Source organism: Micrasema longulum, unplaced genomic scaffold (assembly GCF_059751315.1).
Source record: "Micrasema longulum isolate JH-2025_06_02 unplaced genomic scaffold, ASM5975131v1 h1tg001180l, whole genome shotgun sequence".
Taxonomy (NCBI): Eukaryota; Metazoa; Arthropoda; class Insecta; order Trichoptera; family Brachycentridae; genus Micrasema; species Micrasema longulum.
In genome coordinates this window covers 190,116-213,643 of record NW_028278367.1, presented here as the reverse complement: position 1 = coordinate 213,643, position 23,528 = coordinate 190,116, and the positions used below count along the sequence as shown (strand labels likewise).

The window sequence follows — 23,528 nt, the reverse complement described above, 5'->3', positions numbered from 1 at the left end:
ACATAAATTACATATAATTATTATTCTATTCAATGCAAGCCCCGACTTTATCCACAATGGTCACACGACACGTAAGCATAATATTCGTTTTTGTACAATTTCTTCCAATTTTAGCTTTCCTATGCTTATGGTTTATAACTGCTTCAGTATTTAACGCCGGTAAGATCAGGGTTAATAATATTTTTTTTATTTATTTAATGCACAAAATACACAATTTTACATAGACACCATTTTATGTTTTTTATGTCCCGACTTGTTAGAAAATTCCGAGTTAAGTCGGGACTCATCGATAGATAAATCAAAAAAATATTTACATATTAAAACAATATACAAGTAATCAACACAATATGCAAAATAATCAAAACAACTTACAAAATAATAACAGAAAAATATAAATAATAAAAATTTATACACGTCGAAAAATGGAATATAGATAATTTATATAATAATATGTATGACAGTGATGATATAAATATGTACGTATATGGATAATAATGAAGACATCAGCGATGTTATATATTTATTCCCGAAGCAATCTCATACAGTGGTCTCTACCCTCGATACAATCCAATTATGGATCTTCATCTTAAATATAGACGTTGTTTTGGAGAACTTAATATGTTCATCCAAGACGTTGAACACTCTCGGAGCTATATTTGAAAAGTGTCTCCGAGCAAACATCGTACGCGTTCTTGGTATTAAGATGTTTAGGTTACGCGAAAACCTCGTACGGGCATTCTGTTGGCAGTTGGGACCTCCTTCCGTAGTCGCCTGACCAGAAAATTGTCAATACATTCTTGATATAGATTTGATGAATATCAAGAAATTTTAACAATTGAAATAATGGTTCAGCTGGGTAGGTCGGAGGGCACCGAAGCATAACTCTAAGAATAAGTTTTTGCGTCTTGATTGGGGGACTAGGAAGTCGAAAAGTTCGACAGTTGTTGGAGTCTTCTATTGAGATGTGTTGACATTTTTTTTAATGATTCGTCATTTTATTATTTTATGTACTTACCTACCAAGCGCGAGCGTGTGTATAAATAGGGAAATATCACAATGTTTTTACAATTTTAAATTAATAAAAGTCTATGAAACACTGTCGAGTAAAAAATAAAACCCCGTACGTAAAAAGGTCTCGAAACCGGTAGACATAAAAAGTCGGTAAGTGGTTACATACTACATTTATTAATATTAATGAAAAAATATTCATCTCCTTAAAAAAACAAAGTAAATAATACAGCACATAACAAATGTAATCACTATACCTTTAACCGTATCTAATAGGGCATAGGGCATTTGCATTGGTGCACCAAATGCAGCGATCATCTGGTGTTACATGAAGGAAATATGATCAGTCTCTCGCTCCAGGTGCCAGTACAGACAATAAAATATTGCAGTTTGAAACTAAATGTCTAATAAACAAATGTTTTTACTTTGACCTTATCAGGAATCGAAGCCGGGACCTCAAGCATGGCAGGCGAATGCGTCGCGAACTACAACACCATGAGTCCGAATTATCTCAACTCGATTTAATTTCTTTAGATTTTTTAGCAGAATAGCCGATGAGTAGAAAATTTACTCGTCTATCTGCACATATTGTGGTTTTATTTCACATACTGAACTGTATTTTTTATCAGCGAGAAAAAATAGTAAATGTTAATTAATGATAGGTCACATAGGCGATGTATCTTTAAATGCGACGATTTTGAGGAGAGATTTATGTCAACAAAACCGAAGAAAAGGTGACGAAACCGTTCACTAGTTTTTTTAAACTAAAAGACGTGTTTTATTTCTAGTAAAAAATGCTAAATACCCTCTAGACCAGTGTTTTTTAACCCCTTTGAAAACGCGACTCTCTTACGAGAAGAAAATAGCTAGCGACCCACCCCCTCCCTACCAGAACCAGCTTTTGCCTTGTTTGGGGGGTCGCAATCATGAGCAATGCAAAAGTAAAGGTTCTGGGGGGAGATAGGGACAGATTTCTTAGGATCTTACTTTTTACTTTTGCCAAGGCTTCGCGACCCACACGTTGAAAAACACTGCTATAGAGTAGTTCAGTTTTCCGACTTAATACTAAAAATAAACTACCGAAATAGTTTTAAAGCAAAGGAAAAAAAATGCCGTTTCAAATAACCCATTATAAAAAAAAAATTATTACACAATATATAACGCGTTCTAATTATTTTTTAATTTAAAAAAAACATATCTATGAACATTAGAATTCGAACTTTCTTTTTTTTCTCCGTTACTTCGTTATTCGTGGAATAGCCAAAAGGTGGCGCGCCAAAAGTGAAAGAAAGATCCCAAAAAAATGACAGCTGTCAAAAAGTATAAATTATTTAACAAAAAAATCGGTTATTATCACGCATAAATAATTCATTGTTTTACTTCTATAAACAGTGAATAATGATAAAAAAATGTTGAATTAATTTTAAGTGAAAAGCAGAAAGTGCCCTACACAAGGAAAATTGTTTAAAATATATTTGTGCATTAATGTATAAAGAATAATTATTTAAATATTTAAAAGGAAACGTAACTAAATATAAATGGGTTATGGTTATGGGAAATTTTCACACGCCGCAAAAAATGTATAAGAATAAGACTCAAGGCTTATTTAGCGATAAAAAAAGGAAAATTCAATAGAAATTACTAAAGATTGTGTTAATGATAAGCAGGTTTTTGTAGGAAAACAAAAGGAGATTAATATATTAAAAGATATAACCCATAAATGAATAAAACTTTAACTCGAAATAAACAACGCTTTCGAAGGTAATCGGATTTCTTGATTGATAAGAAACGATAAGATTGTCAGGTGAATATTGAAAATCGAGAACGTGAAAGCAGGCAGGATTTCGCAATAATTTTTAACTCAATTATGCGAGGTTATGCGTATATTCAAAGGGAAACAACAAAAGCAGATTTTAAGTGGCTAACAAGGGCGCAATTCCTAAGAAACATGATTAAAAACAAGTGTCTGTAACTATTCAATTAAATGATGATACACCCACCTGGCTAACGGACCACTCCTTTTAGCTCTTTGGTTCAGTATTTTCTCTACAACCGGCACATTCCCATTCCTGGCCGCCTCCAATAATTCCTGATCTTTTCCCATGGCCCATTTGCATTTAATCACTAAACAGATATCACAATATTCATCGTAATTTTACTATATTCTTTACACTACCGTGCCATCGATCGACAACGCCATGTTTAGATTGTCATGCGCTCTAGCGGCAGACGGCGAACTAACAATTCAATACATTCCAATGCCGTGAACATAGCAGCTGTTCTCGTAGTAATTTCTGACACTGACAGCGGCTGATGACAGTTCAGCTAGGCCCGTTTCGTGCATCTTCTTTGCTTCGCATTTGTCTGTGGTTGTATTCACTTATATATGATAACTGATAACGGAGCGAGCGTCGAAGCGTAACAATAAATTTATAAATTAAAATGTATTCATTTATGTGTACGGGTTTCTCCAATAAACTTGTTCTCGTGTACGTCTTTTAATCAGCAAGTTAATCACAATTTAAAACTACTGTTAATTTTAAAAGAATTTCCGTGTTACTTCACAAATAAGCTTTCGCTTTGTTGACATTTTTTCATAACCTGAAACATCAATCGTTAAATGTTTCACCCGATCTGTGTGTGAGTTGAAGAATCATTCAAATGTCGACGTTTTAATGACTCATTTTTGTTTGTTATTTAGGGAATTCACGATACACGATGTTTTATTCGGTGTGTTTAGTGTATTTGCTTAGTGTATCTTCAACTGTCAACAGCATTACATCCGAAGGTAAAAAATGCAACATTGTTTTTTCTACTCTCCGCAATTATTTGATCAGATAAATTCTAACATGAAGAGTTTTGATTTTTGCAGATGTAATTATAAACTTAGATGGAATTGTGCCTCAGCCTACTAATTCCGAAGTGTATTCTTCGATCGTGGAACTTCAGAACAAGACATCATTGCAATGTTTAGTCGAAGGAACATTTCCAGAAGTGAAGTTTCTTGTGATGCAAGCCCATTCTTACCATTACAACATAACTGTGTCGTTTTATCCAGATTTAAGTCTACATAACCATGTAAATGGAACTAATTTGGGTCTAGTGTATGAACAAAACATGGAAAAAATATTCCATATTATGAACTTTGAAGATAACGTAATTCAAGTTTATATATCCATCCATGCTTATTCAGCTAAAGGTATTTTTTTCTGTTCAATGTCGCATTGTGGCATTTATTTATTTTTAAATGTGACAAAATAAGTATGTTTAGATGTAGATTCCACTAATTATATCGACCATGTTCAGGGTAAAGGCTTCCAAACACAGTTGTAGAAAAACCGGTTTCACTTTTTCAAGTGTGTATAAACCAATGGCGTCGGTCTTTTGTACATTATATCAAAAGGATTTGAACTGCAAACATCTGTTGACTTAAATACTTTTGCCAGAATGTGTATAAGGCCCATGCAATTCGTCGTTATCATAAAACAACAACGGATGTGCGAAAAATGTAACATTGACTTTCTTTAATATTTGATCTTGAAAAGTTTGTATAAAGGCTTTATATTCCAGGTGTGAAATATATCTATAACTAACCCAAGTATCAAATAATATACTGCGCTTATTAAGTTGTGACATAAAGTGTCCAAAAAAATTTAAACCGCTCCCACGTAAAGTCAAAGAAAACCACATGCGTCATTGTTCTACGATCATGACGAATTGATTTAAAACAGATTTTAAATAGTGCAATTGCTTTCTCCAGAATTACGGTTTGACCTGAACACAGCCGATAAAATATATTGTTGGCAATTGATTTTAAAAAGTATTATTACAATATTTTCTATTCTTGAATGTATCCGTCTTGTAAGACGTTATAAATATGCATAGTTCACGTGAGGACAGGACAATTCTGTCTCGTTCTAGTGTAGACAGAAATTCGGAGAACAGGACAATGTTTCACGATATTGCCATAGAGGTAGACAGGCAGTCTCCGCAGGACAATGGCCCACCCCCACAACCGCACGCTGCGTTCACATTGTACCTACGGTTGAACCATTATATTGTCCCACTGTCCTGACCTGCGCGGTCTAGGCTGTTTATGGAAGTGGGGTATGACAGTATTGTCTCATCTCTTGTATTGTCCTCGTGTGAATACCGATTTCTGTATACACATTTACAGTTACACAAACTGCGAGAGACTTTTGCTTTTATTTTGTTCATGTTTTTGAGTTTCACACACTTTGTTTCCGTTGTCTTTTAAGTGTCACTGGTAATCTGTTGTTGTTCCAAAAATATAAAAATAATACCAAGCAATAAATTGTAATAAGTAGTAATTTATCAAAGAAAAAAAGTTCAGAATTAATTATTTATGGTGTGAAAGCATCTTATTTAAAGACGTTAAAATATAAGCATATCAAATATATTATTATTGTTACATATGTTTTTTGTATTCCTCATTTTATAGTAGCGGCCAGCACATAATATAACAGTGTGTAACAAAAGCAAACACAATATCTTTTCGAACAGAAAGTTTTCATTCAAATGATGTATATCTTTTCCCATTTTTGTAAAACTTTTAGTGCACATTTTTTAATTTAGAAAAGACAGACGCAACTTATGTTAACACCCAATATTATATGCAGCGGGAGTTATGAGGGGAAACAGGAGAGTGGAAATTTCTGTGTACCTATATTATTTATATTATTAAACGCACAATAAAAAAAACAAGAACATTACATGATCTATATGAATTAACTATAATAATTATCTATATTTAGACGAACTCTAAATAGAGATGATGATTCTATCTATCATTCTGGGTTTTATTTAGTTTCATTTTGTTGTAAAATATTTGTTGAATTTCAGCTCCAATACCGGGAGGTTGCAACATGGAGTCTAATGTCCTAAATACTCCTTTCTTGACCATCAAAGAAGACTTCAACATTTTAACTGTTGAGGCAGCAACTGCCAGAGTTCCTCGTGCTAACTGCGACGGTGAATCGCAAATGATAACTCACGATTTCTATCATTTCTACATGCCAGAATCCGACCAATCTGAAGAAACATACTTCGACTCAATAAAAAAAATGATAACTGTAGAAAATGTCATTAAACATGGTCGTAAGGTAGGATTCAAATTTTACCCTTTACAGCATAAACCTTAGTTTGAAAATAAATAGAAGCACCAGTAATCTTACCTTGAAATAATAATATATCGACGATCCCTACTTATATTTTCGAATCTGCGTTTTGCGAGGTTTACAAGACAGCAAAAACAAAGCTTGATATTTTTTTAAGAAGCTATCAGATACTGTAAGATTGCTCAACATGTGTTTTTGTATTTTAATCGCACTTTCTCTAAATGTAGTTTCAATAGTATACGCAGGGACTGCCGATATACATCTGTAAATTAATATGCATCGATAGTTTTGCTATAAAATCGTGGGGAAATCAAAAACTTTTGAAGTCTACAGAATAAAATGATCATCATCCCCTTTTTCACACCCAGTGATGCATAAGGCACTGCATTGGTAAACCAAATGCAGCGTAGTTCTATAATCTTGTACATGAAGGTAAGGTCAACTTTTTTTAGGTACGAGCCCAGTAACCACCTTTAAAATCAATATTTTACTTCCACGCTGCCAGAAAAGTAATCCAGGACCTTAATAATGGTAGGCAAATGCATCAGCCAATACACAATGAGGTAGACTTATCTCCTCTCAATTCCCTTATTTGGGATTTTCATCTGAGAACAGCCAACGAGTCGAAAACACTTGTCCAAATTTTTGGTTCCATTTCACACATTGAACTGTATTCTTCATTTGCCTGGACATAGAAAGACGAACTTTTTCAATCAGTTTTTTAAATTGTCCTTAAAAGGTTTTGATTTATGTATATGAGGAAGTGCAGTGCTACGGGAAATTGAATATAAAAAATATTTTCTTACATGCGGTAAAAGTTAGAGCATTATTTAATTGTACCGCAATGTTTCTCTAAATTTTATAAAAAGATTTAAAAAAATTAATATCTTTAAATTACGTCACAAGTTCTTCTAAATCAACCAATGATAGAGTGTTGCAATAGATTTCCATTTTCTGGGAAGCCAACTCACCAATCAGGACAATTTACCCGAGAGAACTAGTAACGTCACTGGCGGAGTAATTTCAAAATTACATAACTTAAAACTATCATAGCGCTGATAATACGATTTGAATCCCTTAAGATATGTATGAGTATATTTATGTTTTTCTTTTTTAAAAAAATGATATTATTTTATTTTATTTTTACATCTAAGCATGTTTTTCATTCTTTATTTTAATTCTTAACTTTTAATTACTTTCACAAATTTTCTTCATTTTTTTACTTAAATTTTAATTTTTAAACAACTTCTATTTATGTTTATTTTCCTTCTCTTTTTTGTACTTTTATTAAAAACCTTACGTATAATTATTATATAATATGGAAACTTCACTGGTCCATCAGAGTTAAGTCTAAAGCTAGGGTTTCCTAGAAGAGCGGTGCCCGTATCTTAACGGCCGTAGTGAACGGTGATGCGGTGGACAGCCGTCGTAACGGTGACTAGAGAGTGGTTTCCTAGGAAAACGGTGTTGATAACATCTTTAAAAAATAAAACCACTCTCTAGTCACCGTTACGACGGCTCTCCATCGCATCACCAGTCACTACGGCCGTTAAGATACGGGCACCGCTCTCCTAGGAAACCCTAGCTTTACTGTGCAAAATATAAAACTATGTAACTGTACTGTATGTTTCCTAAATAAAAGTAAATAAAATACGATACATACAAAAATTTTGGTTTAGTTTAATTGTCTAACAATTTATTTTTTTAATGTTACTGAATTTCCTTGTTGAATATAAATGTTTCTATTTATTGCCCCTGTTTAGTAACTTAATAAAGAAGAATGATAATAATAATAATAAACCTAATTTTTATATGATTTTTATTTTTAGGTTCCAAAATCATATGATTATCCGCATATGAGACGATTATTTAGTGTGTACCATGGGATCGGTTCAGTGTATGCCGTCATCGCTACAAAAAATAATGTTAGTTCTGCATATGTGCCAAATCACTCATATGCATCAGCAATATATAATGGTGAATGTAAGTATTATACTTATGTATAAAAAAAAAATGTTTTTGTAATCAGTTACTTCTTATTTATTTATTTATTATCGTTAAAAGATGTTGTACTTATTTATTTATTTTAGCACCACAACAGGCCAGGAGGCCCAATTACAGTGGAGAATTACATCACAAAACACACAGGCTTGAGAAAAATCACATTTTAATATTTGTGTTCTCACCGGGAATCGAACCCGGAACCTTTCGTGTGTGAGTCAAGTGTCTTGACTACTACACCACGGAGGCAGACTTCTAATATTATCGATGTTTTTGTAGATATTTTTTGATAAAACTCCGTTGTTTGAATAAGTAATGACTGATAAAAAAATGTTGATTGAATTCAATGGTTAAGTATTATTTTGTTTAATTTTGACCAACAGGCAATTTCGTCAAAGATCTAAATTAAACAATGTAAAACTTAACCAAGGAATTTTATTTATATTTTCTATCAAAATCGTTAACTTTTGACATTGGTTTTTTAGCAAATTTTTTTTTTACCTGTGTACTTTTAGTATTGTTTTTTAATCAGTACTTTTACATTTTTTTTTTTGCAAATTACTTTTAATATCGAGCCATAATCGGCAGAACAACATAAGCGACAAAGTTTAAAAAATATTTATTTTTCAATGTATATTTTTTTTAATAATTCGGTAAATGGGATTTATAATGGTTGGTTTCTGCCAATACTGAAATGACATCCAAATTGTTTTAATACCTTCCGCTTTTAAGATAGTGGCACTGTTTTGTCCATAATTCTGGCAGTGGTGCGAGCTAGCGTAATCACCTACATAGTCGTCGGTTACGTTGTTTTACTTATTACTTATATATTTTTTTAAAGAGTGGAATGATGCGGAGTTATACATGGAAAACCATAATTGGCCTATACTTTTGGTTTATTTGTAATATTGTTTTTTCTTGTTGAGATGGCTGATGTTTTCTTTTAATAAATAAAATTAAGTATCCTGAAATGTGGCAGGTGAATTTTATAGAGCCTTGATGTTTTTAACACTTGTGCAGGGGGTAATAAAGAAAAAGTACGCAATTCTTAAGTACGCTTTTCCTTAAAAGTACTCAATTCACCGAAAATGACGCTTACGTTGTTCTGCCAATTATGGCTCCATATGTTTGTTTAATTACTTTAAGTATTGTTTTTTCAAAATGATTTAATTTGTTTAATTTTTTTTTTGGAAAATTACTTTCACTTTATTTTTTCTAATTACTTTCTAAAAATATTTTTTCAAATTGCCTTAACAAAAGTATTTTCAGCATTCCTATTTTCGAAATTACTTTTGATATTATTTAAAAAAATAAGAATAAAAAAAATATGTTTTTTTACTAACTTTTATTATTGCTTTCTGAAATTACTTTTAGTATTGCTTTTTTTAATTACTTTTATTATTGTTTTTTTTTTCTCTTGAAATATTCTTATTGTTTTAAAATTATTAGTTTATAGTTAAAATTTAATAATAATGCACATTATACCATATATTATAAAAATTGTGTGGAAACTTCACCGATCCACTTTACTTTGTTTCATTTTCTGTATGTTTAAAAAATAATAAATAAATATTTTAAGGTTCTCAATACTCTACTTAATATTTTCGAGTGATGTGTTATTTAGTATTTTGACCCTCTAATCTCGCTTGAGCATGTTTGAATTCTAATGAACTCTCATATTTATTTTGTTATTGTGTATTGTAATGTGATAATAATTTATTTAGTTTAACTAGATCAATTATTCACACTCAATTGAGTGTAATGTAATGTAATTACATTCATCATCATTTTTTTCTGTAATTATATAAGTTATGTTTGTTTAATGTCGATTCTCTTAGTTTATCAGCATTTAATATTGAGAATGAGAGTGATATTGCCTAATTAAGAAAAATGTCTCTGCTCATTAAATTGTGTCTAAATAAGTGTAATTCATATACTATTATGAATAAAAACATTTTTGCTTCCATATTTATTTTTCCATAAATCTATGTTATTTTAGGTTGTTTTTGCTCTTTATAGTTAAAAGATGCTCTTAAGATTTTACCAAAAAGTAAATATGTTTTTTTTTATGCTGATTGTTTCTGTTCAATCCTCTTCCCATTTTTGTCTTTATTGGGACTTTTCATTAACGTTTTTTTATGCTGATTGTTTCAGTTTCACTTTACATAAGATCCTTTAACATTTTTGTGCTTATTGGGACTTTTCATTAATGTTTTTTTTTGTGCTGATTGTTTCAGTTCCACTTTACATGAAGATCCTCTTCCCATTTTTGTCTTTATTGGGACTTTTCATCAATGTCTTTGGACATTACTTCTTTAGATGTCAAATTGTCATTTTTGGATTTATGTCTTGTTCTATGGTGACATTTATACTTGTGAGCAACCTTGTATCTCAGCCGATTGAAGGTAAATATTTGATTTATTTTAATTAAAATACAAAAGTGCAAATATTATAAAATTACAACATTAATATGGACCCAACATATACTTACAAAGAAACGACATGTATGGAAGGTGTTATGCAAAAATGTACAAAGCCACACCAACCTCAAACTGAGATTATTGTATGTAGTTATGCAAAACGCAGCCATCTACAGAAAAGTGAAACTGGGATAATAGCACTTTTATGAAATGAGTGAATAATCAAATCTACACAACAGTTGGAATCAGTTTATATTTACACCTGATGATGGGTAATTCTGAATGCCTGAAACTAGTTGTGTTATAATATACAGGATGTTCTTTTAACCCTGTCACATCCGAAACCACGATGATCAGTATGGGCAAGAAGACATATAAGCATATTTTAAAAAACATTTAGAAAAAAGAAAAAATTTAAAAATAAAATATTTAAACAAACAAATGGTTGCTTACTTCTGCGGGGGAGAAGTGGGAGGAGCGCGGCGTAGTGTCAGACTTCCCCCTTCCCCCTCCTCGTTTCACCCCTGCATAAGTAAGCAACCATTTGCTTTTATTGACATTTTATTTTTTTGAATTTTATTCGTTCTAAAAAAATATTTTAATGTGCCAATATGTCTTCTTGCTCATACTGATCATCGTGGTTTCGGATGTGACAGGGTTTAAAGAACACCCTGTATAAGACTTTTATGTGGTAAAAATTACTAAGTTTTAAGTAAAAAATTATAAGTGTTTCATTTTAAATAAATGGAATGTTTTTTTACTTTGACAAAAGGTAAAATAATGCATACATAGAATTAAGAATAGTCTCCTTCTGAAGAGCGTATAATCATATTTGAATACATTGGACTGTGTCCAAAAAAACCCCCCGCTTTCGCCGCGCGCATGCGCGAAGTCGCCGCGTAATGTTGCCAGTTCGCGGAAAACTTAATCATAACACAAATGTAAGATAATTATCTGTAAAAACAGCTGTTTCTTAATTTATGATGATGAAAAATATATGTTAAGTTTAATATATAAAAAGTATTTAATAAAACAAAAAAAGGTGATGAAATTTTATATCTATTATTTAGTAATATAAAAATCAACAAAAAGGTAGGATAACATATTTTTACAAAACACCTTAATATCTTTTTAATAAAAATAATGTAAAAATGTGTAATGCCAGTTTCGACAGCATACTACGATATCTTTTATGCGCCGAAAACGTCCAAACTCCAAGTGCTATACTTTTTTGGTCAATTAAAGAAATTTCTAACTCACATCACGGCAATCATTGTTGTTTGCCTGTTTTCCGCAACTCTTTTTATATATATATTTTTTTTTAATTTCTTTAATTGGCAAAAAAGTATAGCTCTTGGAGCTTGGACGTTTTCAGCACATAAATATTTATTTATTTTATTTATTATTGTGTACACGGCAAACATGCCTTTTATAAATATAAACACAAACAAAAATATATTTAACTTAACAGTGTTCTACTACAAAATTATGAAATAGTATAATAACAATATATCTATACATATATTGAGTTTTTCTACTGACATTTCTTGGTGGAACTGCATTTTAATTATAATAATAAAAATACATGTATAGTTTTATTTCACTTTTATTTATTTTATTTTTTTTTACTAGTGACCGGGTTTCATCGTGACCGACATCGTCAGACACCAGTATATTTGAAATAGCAAGAATCATAAATCATCAATCAAAAATCAGATTTGATGGGATTGTTGCAATGTATATTGAATACCCTAGGTATAATACTAACTGTCTCCTGATAAGAGCTTAGGGGTTCTCAACTGTTTTAAAAATAAAATATAAAAAGAAACAAAATAAAAACTCTTTAAAAATTTAAATATTAGACCTGTATTTATTTATAAATTTATTTTTCTTGTTTTACAAATTAATATAAATACATAAACAGCAGTCAGAATTGTAAACTATTTCTTTAATAGCAAGTTTAAACTTCATTTGGCTAATGTGGAAAATGTCAATACAACTGATTTGGTTTCCTAGACTGTGCAATCTTGGAATAGGTGAATTAATAGCATATTTATTAGCAGCAATATTTTTTTATTATTTTTATTATATATATATCGTAGTATGCTATTGAAACCGGCATTAAACTCATTTTTAGCATTTTGAGGGTTGGACGCTTTCCGCCTAACTCTGTCCAATTGTAGTACAACTTTTATAAATTATTTGACAGCATGTCTCTGTTTTTTTTTTTTTTTAATGCCCGAACTTCAGAATATACTGTCCTTTGCTTGAGGTAACACGATGTTACATCACCGCGTGTAAAGGAATTTTGTAGCACAGCCTTTTAAGAGTTATGAAAGAGATAAGAAGTGTTTTGTATATTAACTTTTTAAAAACAAAAATGTACACATAAATTATTTATTTTTTTTAGTTTCGAGATGGAGATCATTTTTTATCGGTACTGTAATGTTATTGATATTTACGTTTTTCCTATTTTTTGTCATGGTACACTGGACAAACAAACTAGGATTTCTTAGTAATAGCCTTTTTACCTCCGCCATTTTATATATGGTCATTGACCTTCCCTTTTCAGGTAAATTATTTAGAATAATATAATTGTTCATAGTTGCTTCAGGTGGTGGTTAAATAAAAAAAACCTAGTGTTTTCTGTAGTTTTATACGTGTTTCTTGCACTTTTGCTTCTCCCGCATCTGTACAATATGTTTGCTACGAATTACCTAGATTTTATTTATTTTTTAATACCCAACTCTTATGTCTTAGCCGTGTACCTTTCATAGGTTCAATACGCATAATGAACCAGACACTTGCTTACAAGGGAGGAGAGAATAATATGTTTGTGTTAATCTACAACCATGTATATTCGCTTCCCTTTTCAGCAAGTGACAGGGCGCTAGATCCCGTTAGTTCCAGCTCTGTGTCTAAGCATCCCATTTTTTTAAAAAACATTTCCCATTATTTGAATGAAAATCATTTTCATGAGCAATTATGAGTCTTGCAATTATTTTTTTTTTTTTATTCATTATTTTATCCCTTTCTGATTTTCTTTTTATCCTTTTCTGATTGATAAGGTAATTCTTATGAATATATAAAAATAAAAAATTGTATATTAATGTGTTTCGGCCTCGTGGTGTAATGGTCAGTGCGTTTGCCTACCATGCGAGAGGTCTCAGATTCGATTTCCGACAAGGTTGATATGAAATATTTATTTAAAAGGGCATTTTCACACCAGAATTTTTCATAGTCCCTAGACTGGTACCTGAAGCGTAAGACTGATCATCTTACCTTCATGTAAAAAAAATGATCAAGATACGCTGTGGTTGGTGTACCAATGTAGTGCTCTATGCACCATTAGGTGCGGAAAGGGAATGATTATGATGATCACAAAATATTTCTATTTTAGCTTTATGCCTCGACTTCCATATTCCCTCCTCAAAAATGTTTTCCCTCTCTGTTGCAATAAAAAGACTTCAATTATGGTTTTGCTGCATTTGTGCATACTTTAATAAAAAAAGCTGAGTATATTAATATAAATACTTTGTAAATAAAAATTAACCATTTATTTTAATTTAATTTTTAACGACTGGTTTTGAAGCTACACAATCTTTATTGTTATATTTAAATTTATTTCAACAGAGAGGGAAAACTTTTGAGAAGGGAATAAAGGCATTAACAAGGCTTATGACCTGTCATTGGCTGGTTTAAGTGACCACTATACACACCAAGTCCAGTCAGGGAAATCCAGCCAATCTGCAAGCATTGGACATACTCAAACATAACTTAATAATGAATCTTATCCTATTTTATTTTAACAGTGTTCTTAATATTGAATCTATATATGTGGAGCTAATAAGTCTTTTTTTGTCATGTTCTTGTAAAGTTAGGAGGTGTGGTGTGAGGGGGGTACGATCTTTATGTTTAAAACTAAACAAGAGTGGACAATTGTTTATAAGATTATTTGTTGTCTTTTTATTATTATTTATCGCTTTTTCATTTCTGAGATTTCTAGGTGGTCTAATTGTAATATTTTATTCTCCACTTGTAGAGCTTTTAATTCAATGTCTTTATTAAAATTATGCTTATTTTCCATCAGATGGTTTGCAAAATAGGAAAAATTATTATTATTCAGATACCTGAAGCATTATTTTACCATAATATTAAATTTTTTATGCTTTTTAGATAATTTTAAAATTAGGTTCCTCAGTACCATGTTTTAATTATCTTCTTTTTTTTAGTTGTATTTTCCATATCAGTAATTTCTGGAGTGGCGAGTAGTTTGACTTGGCTATTATGTCTCAAGTCGTTTGGAGTATCTTTGTCTTCAATAGTTCTATCTTCATTCTGCATTGGCTTCCAAGTGTCCATGGTCGTCTTCTATGGATTACCAGGTAAAGAAAAAAAATACACCTAATTAGAAATTTTAGTGGTTTTTAATTTTCTAAAAATACTCCCGTTATCAACGTCCATGATCACTGACAACCCAGAAAAAAAAAAGATTTTTTCCATTGTGGATTCCTATCTTTGTTACTGCAGATTCTTTTTCAATCTTCTGGACACATTCTGTCTTGGCCTTGTCCCTTTCCCATTAAATGACCATTGGGAATTTAAATGCTTTTAAAAAGTTTCTAAAGTTTTCTAACATCAACAGATGAAAGAATTGAAGGAATATAGATGTTAAAATATGGGCAGAATGGTGAATGTTACACAGTGTGTAAAGTGGCCACTTAAACCAGCCATTTACAGGTCATAAGCCCTGTAGATGCCTAGACTTCTACATTACTTCTATATGTTTTTATGCTGAAATAGAGTCAATGTTAAATATTTATAGTCTACAAAAACGTAGAATTGATATTGACTCCATATATATGTTCGGCATACTAAATGGTATAATCGATGTTCCATCATTACTGGCACAAGTAAATTCAATATTCCGACTCGTAGATTAAAAAAACAATGAAGTACTGTTCATCGATCAGCATAGAACAAACTATGGCCTTAATTCTCCAATGACCTGTCTTTGGCGTATTGTTAACTAACTTTAAGTTTACAACGATTTAAACGAGCACTAAATAAATACTCCGGATCTTGTCTCGATGTCCCTTATGTTTGTCAATGCTTCTTTTCTTTTTTTTAATGTTTTAAACTATTATTTTATTGTAATATTTAAACCCTATAAATTGTATACATGGACAGTGTCCGTTAATAAATAAATAAATTACCTTTTCTTAAATGTTCTTCATCTCTGTTGTAATATGATAATTAAATCCATGTTTGACACCCCTGCAATTTTGTCACTTACTAATTTTAATGAACGGAAAAGGACATTGCCTGCCAACTACCAATGCTGTTGCAACAATATTTCGACTTCATGAGGTAAAAACGCAGTCATCAATAGACTTCATGCTCTGGATAATAAGTACCGAGACATCGGTGATACATTCTATTTAAAGTTTAGTACCTACCGGGCGGCCCGGCCCTTCTCTTGTATTTTATGGGTGGGAGAGACTAGTAATTAATTGTTCTAGATAATATATACATATATTTTTATTGTTTAGTATTATTAAAAATTGTAATTTCTTCATTAACATTTTTTTTCTCGATTTTATTTATAGGTTCAAATTATTTCTATTTATCAATTTTTTTTACCTATATTTTTGTAACTATTTACGTTTTACACCTCTTAATCTGTAAATAACTGTAAGTATAAATTTCTTGGCCTTGTGGTGTATTGTCAGCGCGTTTGCCTGCTGTGCAAGAGGTCTCGGGTTCAATTCCCGATGTGTTTTTTTTTTGTATTTATTCTTATTTAAGAAGGTAAACATGAACAGAAAAGAAAAAAAATGAAACCTACTTAACCTTGAAACCGGCTTGTCAGCAATGATTGATGTGAAATATTTATTAAAAAAGGTATTTTTACACTAAAAATATTTCATAGTCCCTGGTACCTGAAGCGTGAGACTGATCATCTTACCTTCATGTAACAAAAATGATCGAGATACGCTGTGCGATTGGTGTGCCAATGCAGTGCTCTATGCACTATTAGTTGCGGGAATGATGAGTATTGATTTATTTTTAAATACTATCTTTTACTTATAACTTAACTCCATTTACCTGTATGTATATTAATGTATTTTTTAACTAATATGTAAAGTATTGATGTTTTTTTTTTATATTTCTTGATAAAACTCCATAGTTAATGATTATGATAAAATTATAAATAAACTTATCAATGAAACTTCTTGGTTTAGTTTTACTTTTTATTATTTTGACCAACGCTCGCTTTCGCCTTAGTAGTCTTGAAGATGCCTACTTAGGCGAAAGTGCTCGTCGGTCAAAATAATAAAAAGTAAAAGTAAACCAAGAAGTTTCATTAATATGTAAAGAGCACCAAGTGCCGTTTATTTGAATAAAATAAAATATATCACTGTCTCAGAACTGACACCTGAAGCCTTACCTTCATGTAAAAGATGATCGGATACACTGCGTTTGGTATTCTAATATGGTGCCCTATGCACCATCAAGTGCGATAGGGGCATGATGATGAACACTCAAATTTCTAATTGTAATTCTGGACTAGTTTTTTTATGCTAATTTTATTTTATTTTCAGATGGTTACATCATACTTCAAAATAATGTGAATTTTTGGAGTGTGTTCTTACTAACGATATTCATAGTAATGTTGATCACGATGCCACTTACCTTCCGAGCGAACATATTTGCTTGCGCTCTTATCGGCTCTTTCACAGCTCTCGTAATCATAGAGCTTTGTGTTGGATCTTATCTAAGATACATGTTCGTAAATGTTATACGCCGATCAGCTGTTACGCACTTCAACAATGTCATCATTGACCCGCCTTACCAATGGAGAGGTATGCCGCATTTTTTTTGTTGTTTTTTATCCATAAATAAACTAAATATCTTGTTCGTAATTATAACCCAAATTGTGACTTCTTTGGTCACGAAATTGTCTTCCTTTGCGCAATCACTGAATATCCTTTAACCATAACCTTTTGTTCTTCCCTTCTTTGGCAATGTTCATCTCTAATACAGTAAAACCCCTGTTTTACGTTTTTCAAGGGAGCAACAAAAAAAGTGTAAAACTGAGGTAAATAATTATTGCACAAGACTATACTAAATTTACTGCAGAAAAATTCTAAGAACTGTCATGATTGGGGATTATTCATATTTACCAATGATATAATTAAAAATATTTTGTATTTTTTCTAACAATATGTTTTTTTTAATTGAATTTTAAAAAAAACATGTTCAAATAATTTTATGTAACGTAACCTTAAAAACACGAAAATAAAAATTTTAATTAGCATAAATTGCATATAACGATTTTATCCCTAAATATTGGGAAATTTTATTTATATGGTATCACTTTTTTTAGTATGGCACCACAATATTTCAACTGTCATAATATACATCGCGAACTGTTTCACACTTTTATGATAACTGTTTAAACTATCTCCTTTTCACATTATGTGTATAACATCAAATAATATTTATATTGCCATTTTTTTAAACTTTCTGCATTGAAATTAATTGATGTAAAGATTCTTCGATTCCCGATTCTTCCTAAACATGCGTCAACTGCATGTCACTATTTAGTAAAACGTCAAAACTAGACACTTAAACAAAATGGTCAATTACACTGCACCTACTTTGAATTTAGTTTGAGACAATAATTTACCCTTTTTTTATTTACCTCGATTTTATTCTCCATTCACGCGGCGTCGCGCGGCTCGTATTTTGACAGATCGAATGAGTTATGAAAAAAATTAGACGTAAAACCGGTGTTATGAAAAACGTAAAAAACGTTAATTGGGGGGAAAATTGAATGAGAAAGTATGGAAAAAAATGGCACCCAAATATTTCGGTGTAAAAAGCGGAAAACGTAAAAACGAGGAACGTAAAAACGAGGTTTTACTGTATCCTCCTTTCCTTCCTTTACTCTTCCTTTATAGTCCCGCCACACTATGCTCCTTGCGCTGCTCCTCGCGCTGCCGCCTTTTCGCCCGATGTTGCCCTCTCCGCTCACACACTGCTCTACTTGCGCAATTAATCGCGACGCTCCGCACTTGTGATTTGTCTTTCTATACAATGAACGATGAAACTGTGGTAGCGTGCGCGTTATGCATTTTTAATATAGCTAATAATATCAATGTCATACATAGAAATATACATCATTCAAAAATGACGCGTGTGTCTTGTGTGAGCGCTCAATGTTTACCACATGTGTACTGCGACGGCGTGATTATGTGGCCAACCACTTGCGCTCATATTGCGGGTCCTTTGACTCGCGCTCAAAAATGGACAAAATAGGGAGCGGTGAGCACGACGAGGAGCATGACGAGTAATGTTGCTACACTACGTCTGCCTTCTTTCCTCGCTACTTCCCATGCTACTCGAGTGTGTGGCAGGCCCATTACACTACAAATTGTGCATTTTTGTGAGCATTTATTCTTTATATACATAAAATTTATATTATGTTCAAGTTTCATTTGCATCTTTTAGATGTGTGCTATCACAATTGCTTTTTTTTGTAAATTTCCAATATTTCTGTTGTTTATTTTCCCTGTGTATTTAACTGTACCATTCTTTTAATCTATATTGTTTCTGTAGAAAATGTTGTAAAAGCCTTTAGGTACAGTATTTAAATAAATAAATTACGGATACAGGCCTGGTACATAAAATACTTAAATGACTAATCAGTAAAAAAATATCAACACATCTCCAATTTTAGACTTAAATAACTTTAGAAATTTTCGAGCAATTTTTCTTTGCGTTTTGGTACCGCCAAGGAGACTTTAGTCTTAAAATGCCGTGTGTAGTATTTGGTGGGCAAGTAGTAAAAAAACAAAAAAATAATACATTGCCGGTTGGACCTGCCAAAAAAGATTCAAACTATTGCGTTAAAATGGCAAAATATATGGATCAATATTTTAATATTGCAAAATGCTTGAATAAATTTTGAATTTTTAGATGGAATCTCTACACTTATATGGGCCGTGCTCGTTGTAATAGGATGTTTATCACAGCACTTCCTCACTAAGAATGATCTTCTATTACCTAATCATGGACCGATTTTCTTTCCTCGCCCACTCCGAGACGATGACGAGTACTCACCATTCTATCGCCAAACTGTTCTATCGTACGGATCGTACTCTAATCCAACAGCACCCCCCGTTGAGAATGACAGTTCTCCTCTTGGGTTCTTGAAAAAGATATTTTGTCCACCTAAAGATACAGGTTTCGTGAGAAACGAACATGATGAGATCAATAGTGTTTGGTAAACTCTATCAATTATTTGTGCCAGTAATCTATTTATGCCTCGACAAATCATTGTTTCTTCGGTTGACAGGTAAAACTCATTAAGTACATGGTAAAGTGACTTTATGTTACTAAATTCTCTGAAAAAAAAACCCTTGGTCCACTAAGCAACTCCGAAACAGCTGTTTATGATTGTATAATTAAAGACCTTGTTTTTAAAATGTCTAATGTCCAAATTTTTCCAAAATGATATTATTGAATTTTATTATTCTGTCTATGAGTCCATACAATCTTTCTTTCCAAATATTTCTGAATAAATCACATGTATCTCAAATTCAGTGTTAAAAATACGCTGTTTTTGTGAAAACACTTCAGTTTTGTTTGCATCAATTTGTTTGAAAATAGAAAGTATCCATTAATAATTGGCATCTCTGAAACTATGTAGCGCCACTATCACTCATTGTTTGACAGTTCAAAAGGTGTTCTAGATGGCTTGTTGTGTTTACTGACTATTTTAACAAATCTAAATATGTAGAGTTCAACTAGTAAATAAGTGTCTGAAAAACGGCCATTTTTTTATTTCAACCATTCATTCTAATTCACTACAATCTACAAAGGTCCAAATATTTTCTAAAAATAGCAAATGTCACACTCACATTTTATTTAATATTGAAATATACGTACAATATTTAAAACATTTTCAAGTTTTATACTGTGCACTAAAAGTATATCTATGATTTTATTTTATTAAAAGGTATCAAATTCATAGCGAAACCGCGGTATTCAGTTTAAACACTCCTGAAAAATTGTTGGTTTGTGACATTTAAGGGTTTTAAAACAAGGTCTTCAATTTCACTCACAACAATTTTCCCAGAGATTGTTAAAAAATTTAGAACTTAGTGATATAAAGTCACTTTACCATAAGTCTTCATTTAAATCATTTTACCTGTCAACTGATGATTTATCCATGTATTACTTTTAACACCACAACAGGCCAAGAGGCCCAATCACAGTGGTGAATCACAGCTCATTACAGCTATGTTTGAGAAAAAAATTACACTATTGTCGCAATGTCACTGGGAATTGAACCTGAAACCCCTATGAAGCAAACGATTCTCTTAACCATTACACTTCGGAGGGTTACAACATAATTGTTTTTTTCCTGTGATAAAATTGAATTAACCTAATTTATGGATCATCGATAAGTTAACAAGGACATTTGATGCAGGTTTACACAAGTAAATATGAAATCATGAATCTTTAATGTGTCTTGCACATAAAGCTCAAAATACATATGTACATAGGTATGGGCACTGATAGGACGGACATAAAATTAGTTATATATAATTTTAAAAATAGAGCAGTTAGCATGCACTAATGAGGAAGATTTAAAAAAATATATATAATAACAATTGTTAATAGACTATCAACCTAAAAAAAAATATAAGTACATGATTTTTTTCCAAGTTTGTAATTTTGAAATTACACCGTCCGTAAAGTCATGACATCAAGTTGGTGAGTTTTTCTGGAGAAATTTAAAAGAAGAACACGCAAAATTTTGAAAACATGGCTACCTGGAAACCGGAAATCTCACAACACATAACAAAGCACAAAACAAATATTGTTCACATGAATCTGTGACATTTCAAAGTCGTGGTTAATTTTTTTTTTTGCATTTTTGAGAAACTTCGCCAAACAATAAAATGATGTAATTTTTACCGCGTGAAAGAAAATATTTTTACATATAGTTTCTAAATAACAAAACACATTTTTTCAATAATTAATTTGCAGTGATTATTAATTATATCATACAGGTGAAAATCACTAACACTTAAAAGATAATAATTTATACTTGTAATGGCTGAATGAGGAAGTTCAGTGGTACGGGAAATTGCATTTAAAGAATGTCTTCTTATATGTGTAAAAATTAGAGCATTAAATTGTGTGAAGATCTTTAAAAATGTATGAAAAAAAATATAGTTAAAACAAAAACAACCTTTTTAAACGACATCACAGGTTCTTGTCAATCAACCGATCGATTACAGCGTTGTTGTGTGTTGTGACAGATTTGCGGTTTCCGGGTAGCCATTTTTTACACATTTTAACACAAAATTACAAAACTTAAAAAATTCATAATGATTATAGTGCGATACATAAAAATATTTGTTTTTAAATTTTGGCTTAGTGTGACAGTTTATCAACAAATAATAATAATAAAAAATAAAAAAAATCCACTGAACTTTCTCATTCTGACAGCTGAACAAAAAATATATATTTAGAATGTCCAAATATTATTTTGTGGGTCTTAAGTCAATTGAATTAATCACTAAAACTATGTATCTATTTCCCATTTATCATGATCTTCATAACTTTAAAAGTTTATTAGATAAATTTCTAACCTTATTTTATACCAAGCCACATGTGCCAATTTTAGATTGTAAGCTATAATCGTAATTAATTTTAAGTTAAAATAAATATTCTTGTGTTGGCTGAATTGTATTTCTCAAACATTGTTTTTATTGATATGCTAATTTGAACAAAACAATAAAATAAGTGATTCATGGCCCAAAAATTATGATTACAGTTTGTCAATATCTATTTAGAGAGTGTTTTTAATTATTAACAATTGATTTTTGCTGCGGGATAAAGCGAATATTGTTAGTACCTATTTTGTTAAAGTTCATCGCTTGCCATAAAAAAATGCTTTTCAAACTTTCAAGATCTTTGTACTTGCAAGTTTTAGACAATACAGTCATGTTTTTTTTTTACTACAAGCTACCCGAAATTAAACAAGTAGGCATTTTTTTGCTTTTGCGTTGCTTTAGAGCCTGATAATACAGCCTTGATTACTTACTAATATGTGGTGAGAGAGTTTATGTATGTTTGTAAATAGTCAACTGCTATTTTCTCTATGAAAACATGAACATCCATATTAAAGACGGAGTTGCTTGCCCATCTTCAACATTTTCAACATTGTAAACCTATAATTTTAGCAACATAATTTTATAGAAGTTTTCTAATTTGATTATTCTAGTAAAGAAAATTTGAGTTTACTTTATTGACACACTTTTTACTGTCCCATTCACCAATACAGTCTTGAAATTAATGTAAAAGGCAAGAAAGGTCTTTACGACAAAGTGTTTTTTCTCTATTTTAAATCAGTTTTTAATTTTTAAACAAAAAATATTTAACTACCCCATAATTAAGTTAAATCTGAAAAGTTTAAAAAGTGATTCAATGTCATTCAAATCTAGGTATTTTAAAATGAAAACAGTAAAAATATCAAAAAGATGCAGTTTTTTGAGGTACTGACAACAGAATCCCCATTTTAAAAATATTGCCAATTTGTAAAATTATCTAAGGGGCTTATGTTATTGGCTCTGCACGCCAAAGTTAAATATTTATAGCTGCCCATTGAAAGAGTATTGTTATAAGATGTCATGCTATTCATAAAGCATGGGGAGGAAAGTGGAATGTATACTAAATCCCCTATTGTTAATGGAATTTAGGGGTTAAATCCACCCCAAGTAAATTCTATACAGTGTTGCCCCCCCTTAATCCTGTATTATGTAAAGCTTTTCATTTTTGGATCAGGAAATTCTCTTCTTTTGTGAATTCGTCATTTTTTATAGTTCTTCAATAATTTGATTAACCAAAAACTGTTAACTGTGATAGAATTAATCTTAAT

General features: G+C 31.2%; 1 protein-coding gene across 3 annotated transcripts; it reads left to right on the top strand.

The window, feature by feature from the left end:
* The first annotated feature begins 3,286 nt into the window (after window positions 1–3,286).
* Window positions 3,287–20,087, top strand: LOC148276608 (transmembrane 7 superfamily member 3-like). 3 transcript variants are annotated; one of them, XM_088234032.1, is made up of 10 exons: window positions 3,426–3,497; window positions 3,710–3,796; window positions 3,881–4,207; window positions 5,872–6,131; window positions 7,976–8,129; window positions 10,385–10,552; window positions 12,978–13,139; window positions 14,800–14,952; window positions 17,173–17,433; window positions 19,553–20,087. In XM_088234032.1, exons 2-10 carry the CDS (start codon window positions 3,727–3,729, stop codon window positions 19,861–19,863), a joined length of 1,866 nt encoding a protein of 621 aa, XP_088090158.1. In that variant the 5' UTR covers window positions 3,426–3,497; window positions 3,710–3,726; the 3' UTR covers window positions 19,864–20,087. The 3 variants fall into 3 exon arrangements, with proteins under 3 accessions (XP_088090159.1, XP_088090157.1, XP_088090158.1); XM_088234031.1 differs by having other exon boundaries at window positions 3,311–3,796; XM_088234033.1 differs by lacking the exon at window positions 12,978–13,139 and having other exon boundaries at window positions 3,287–3,796.
* Window positions 20,088–23,528: the final 3,441 nt, after the last annotated feature.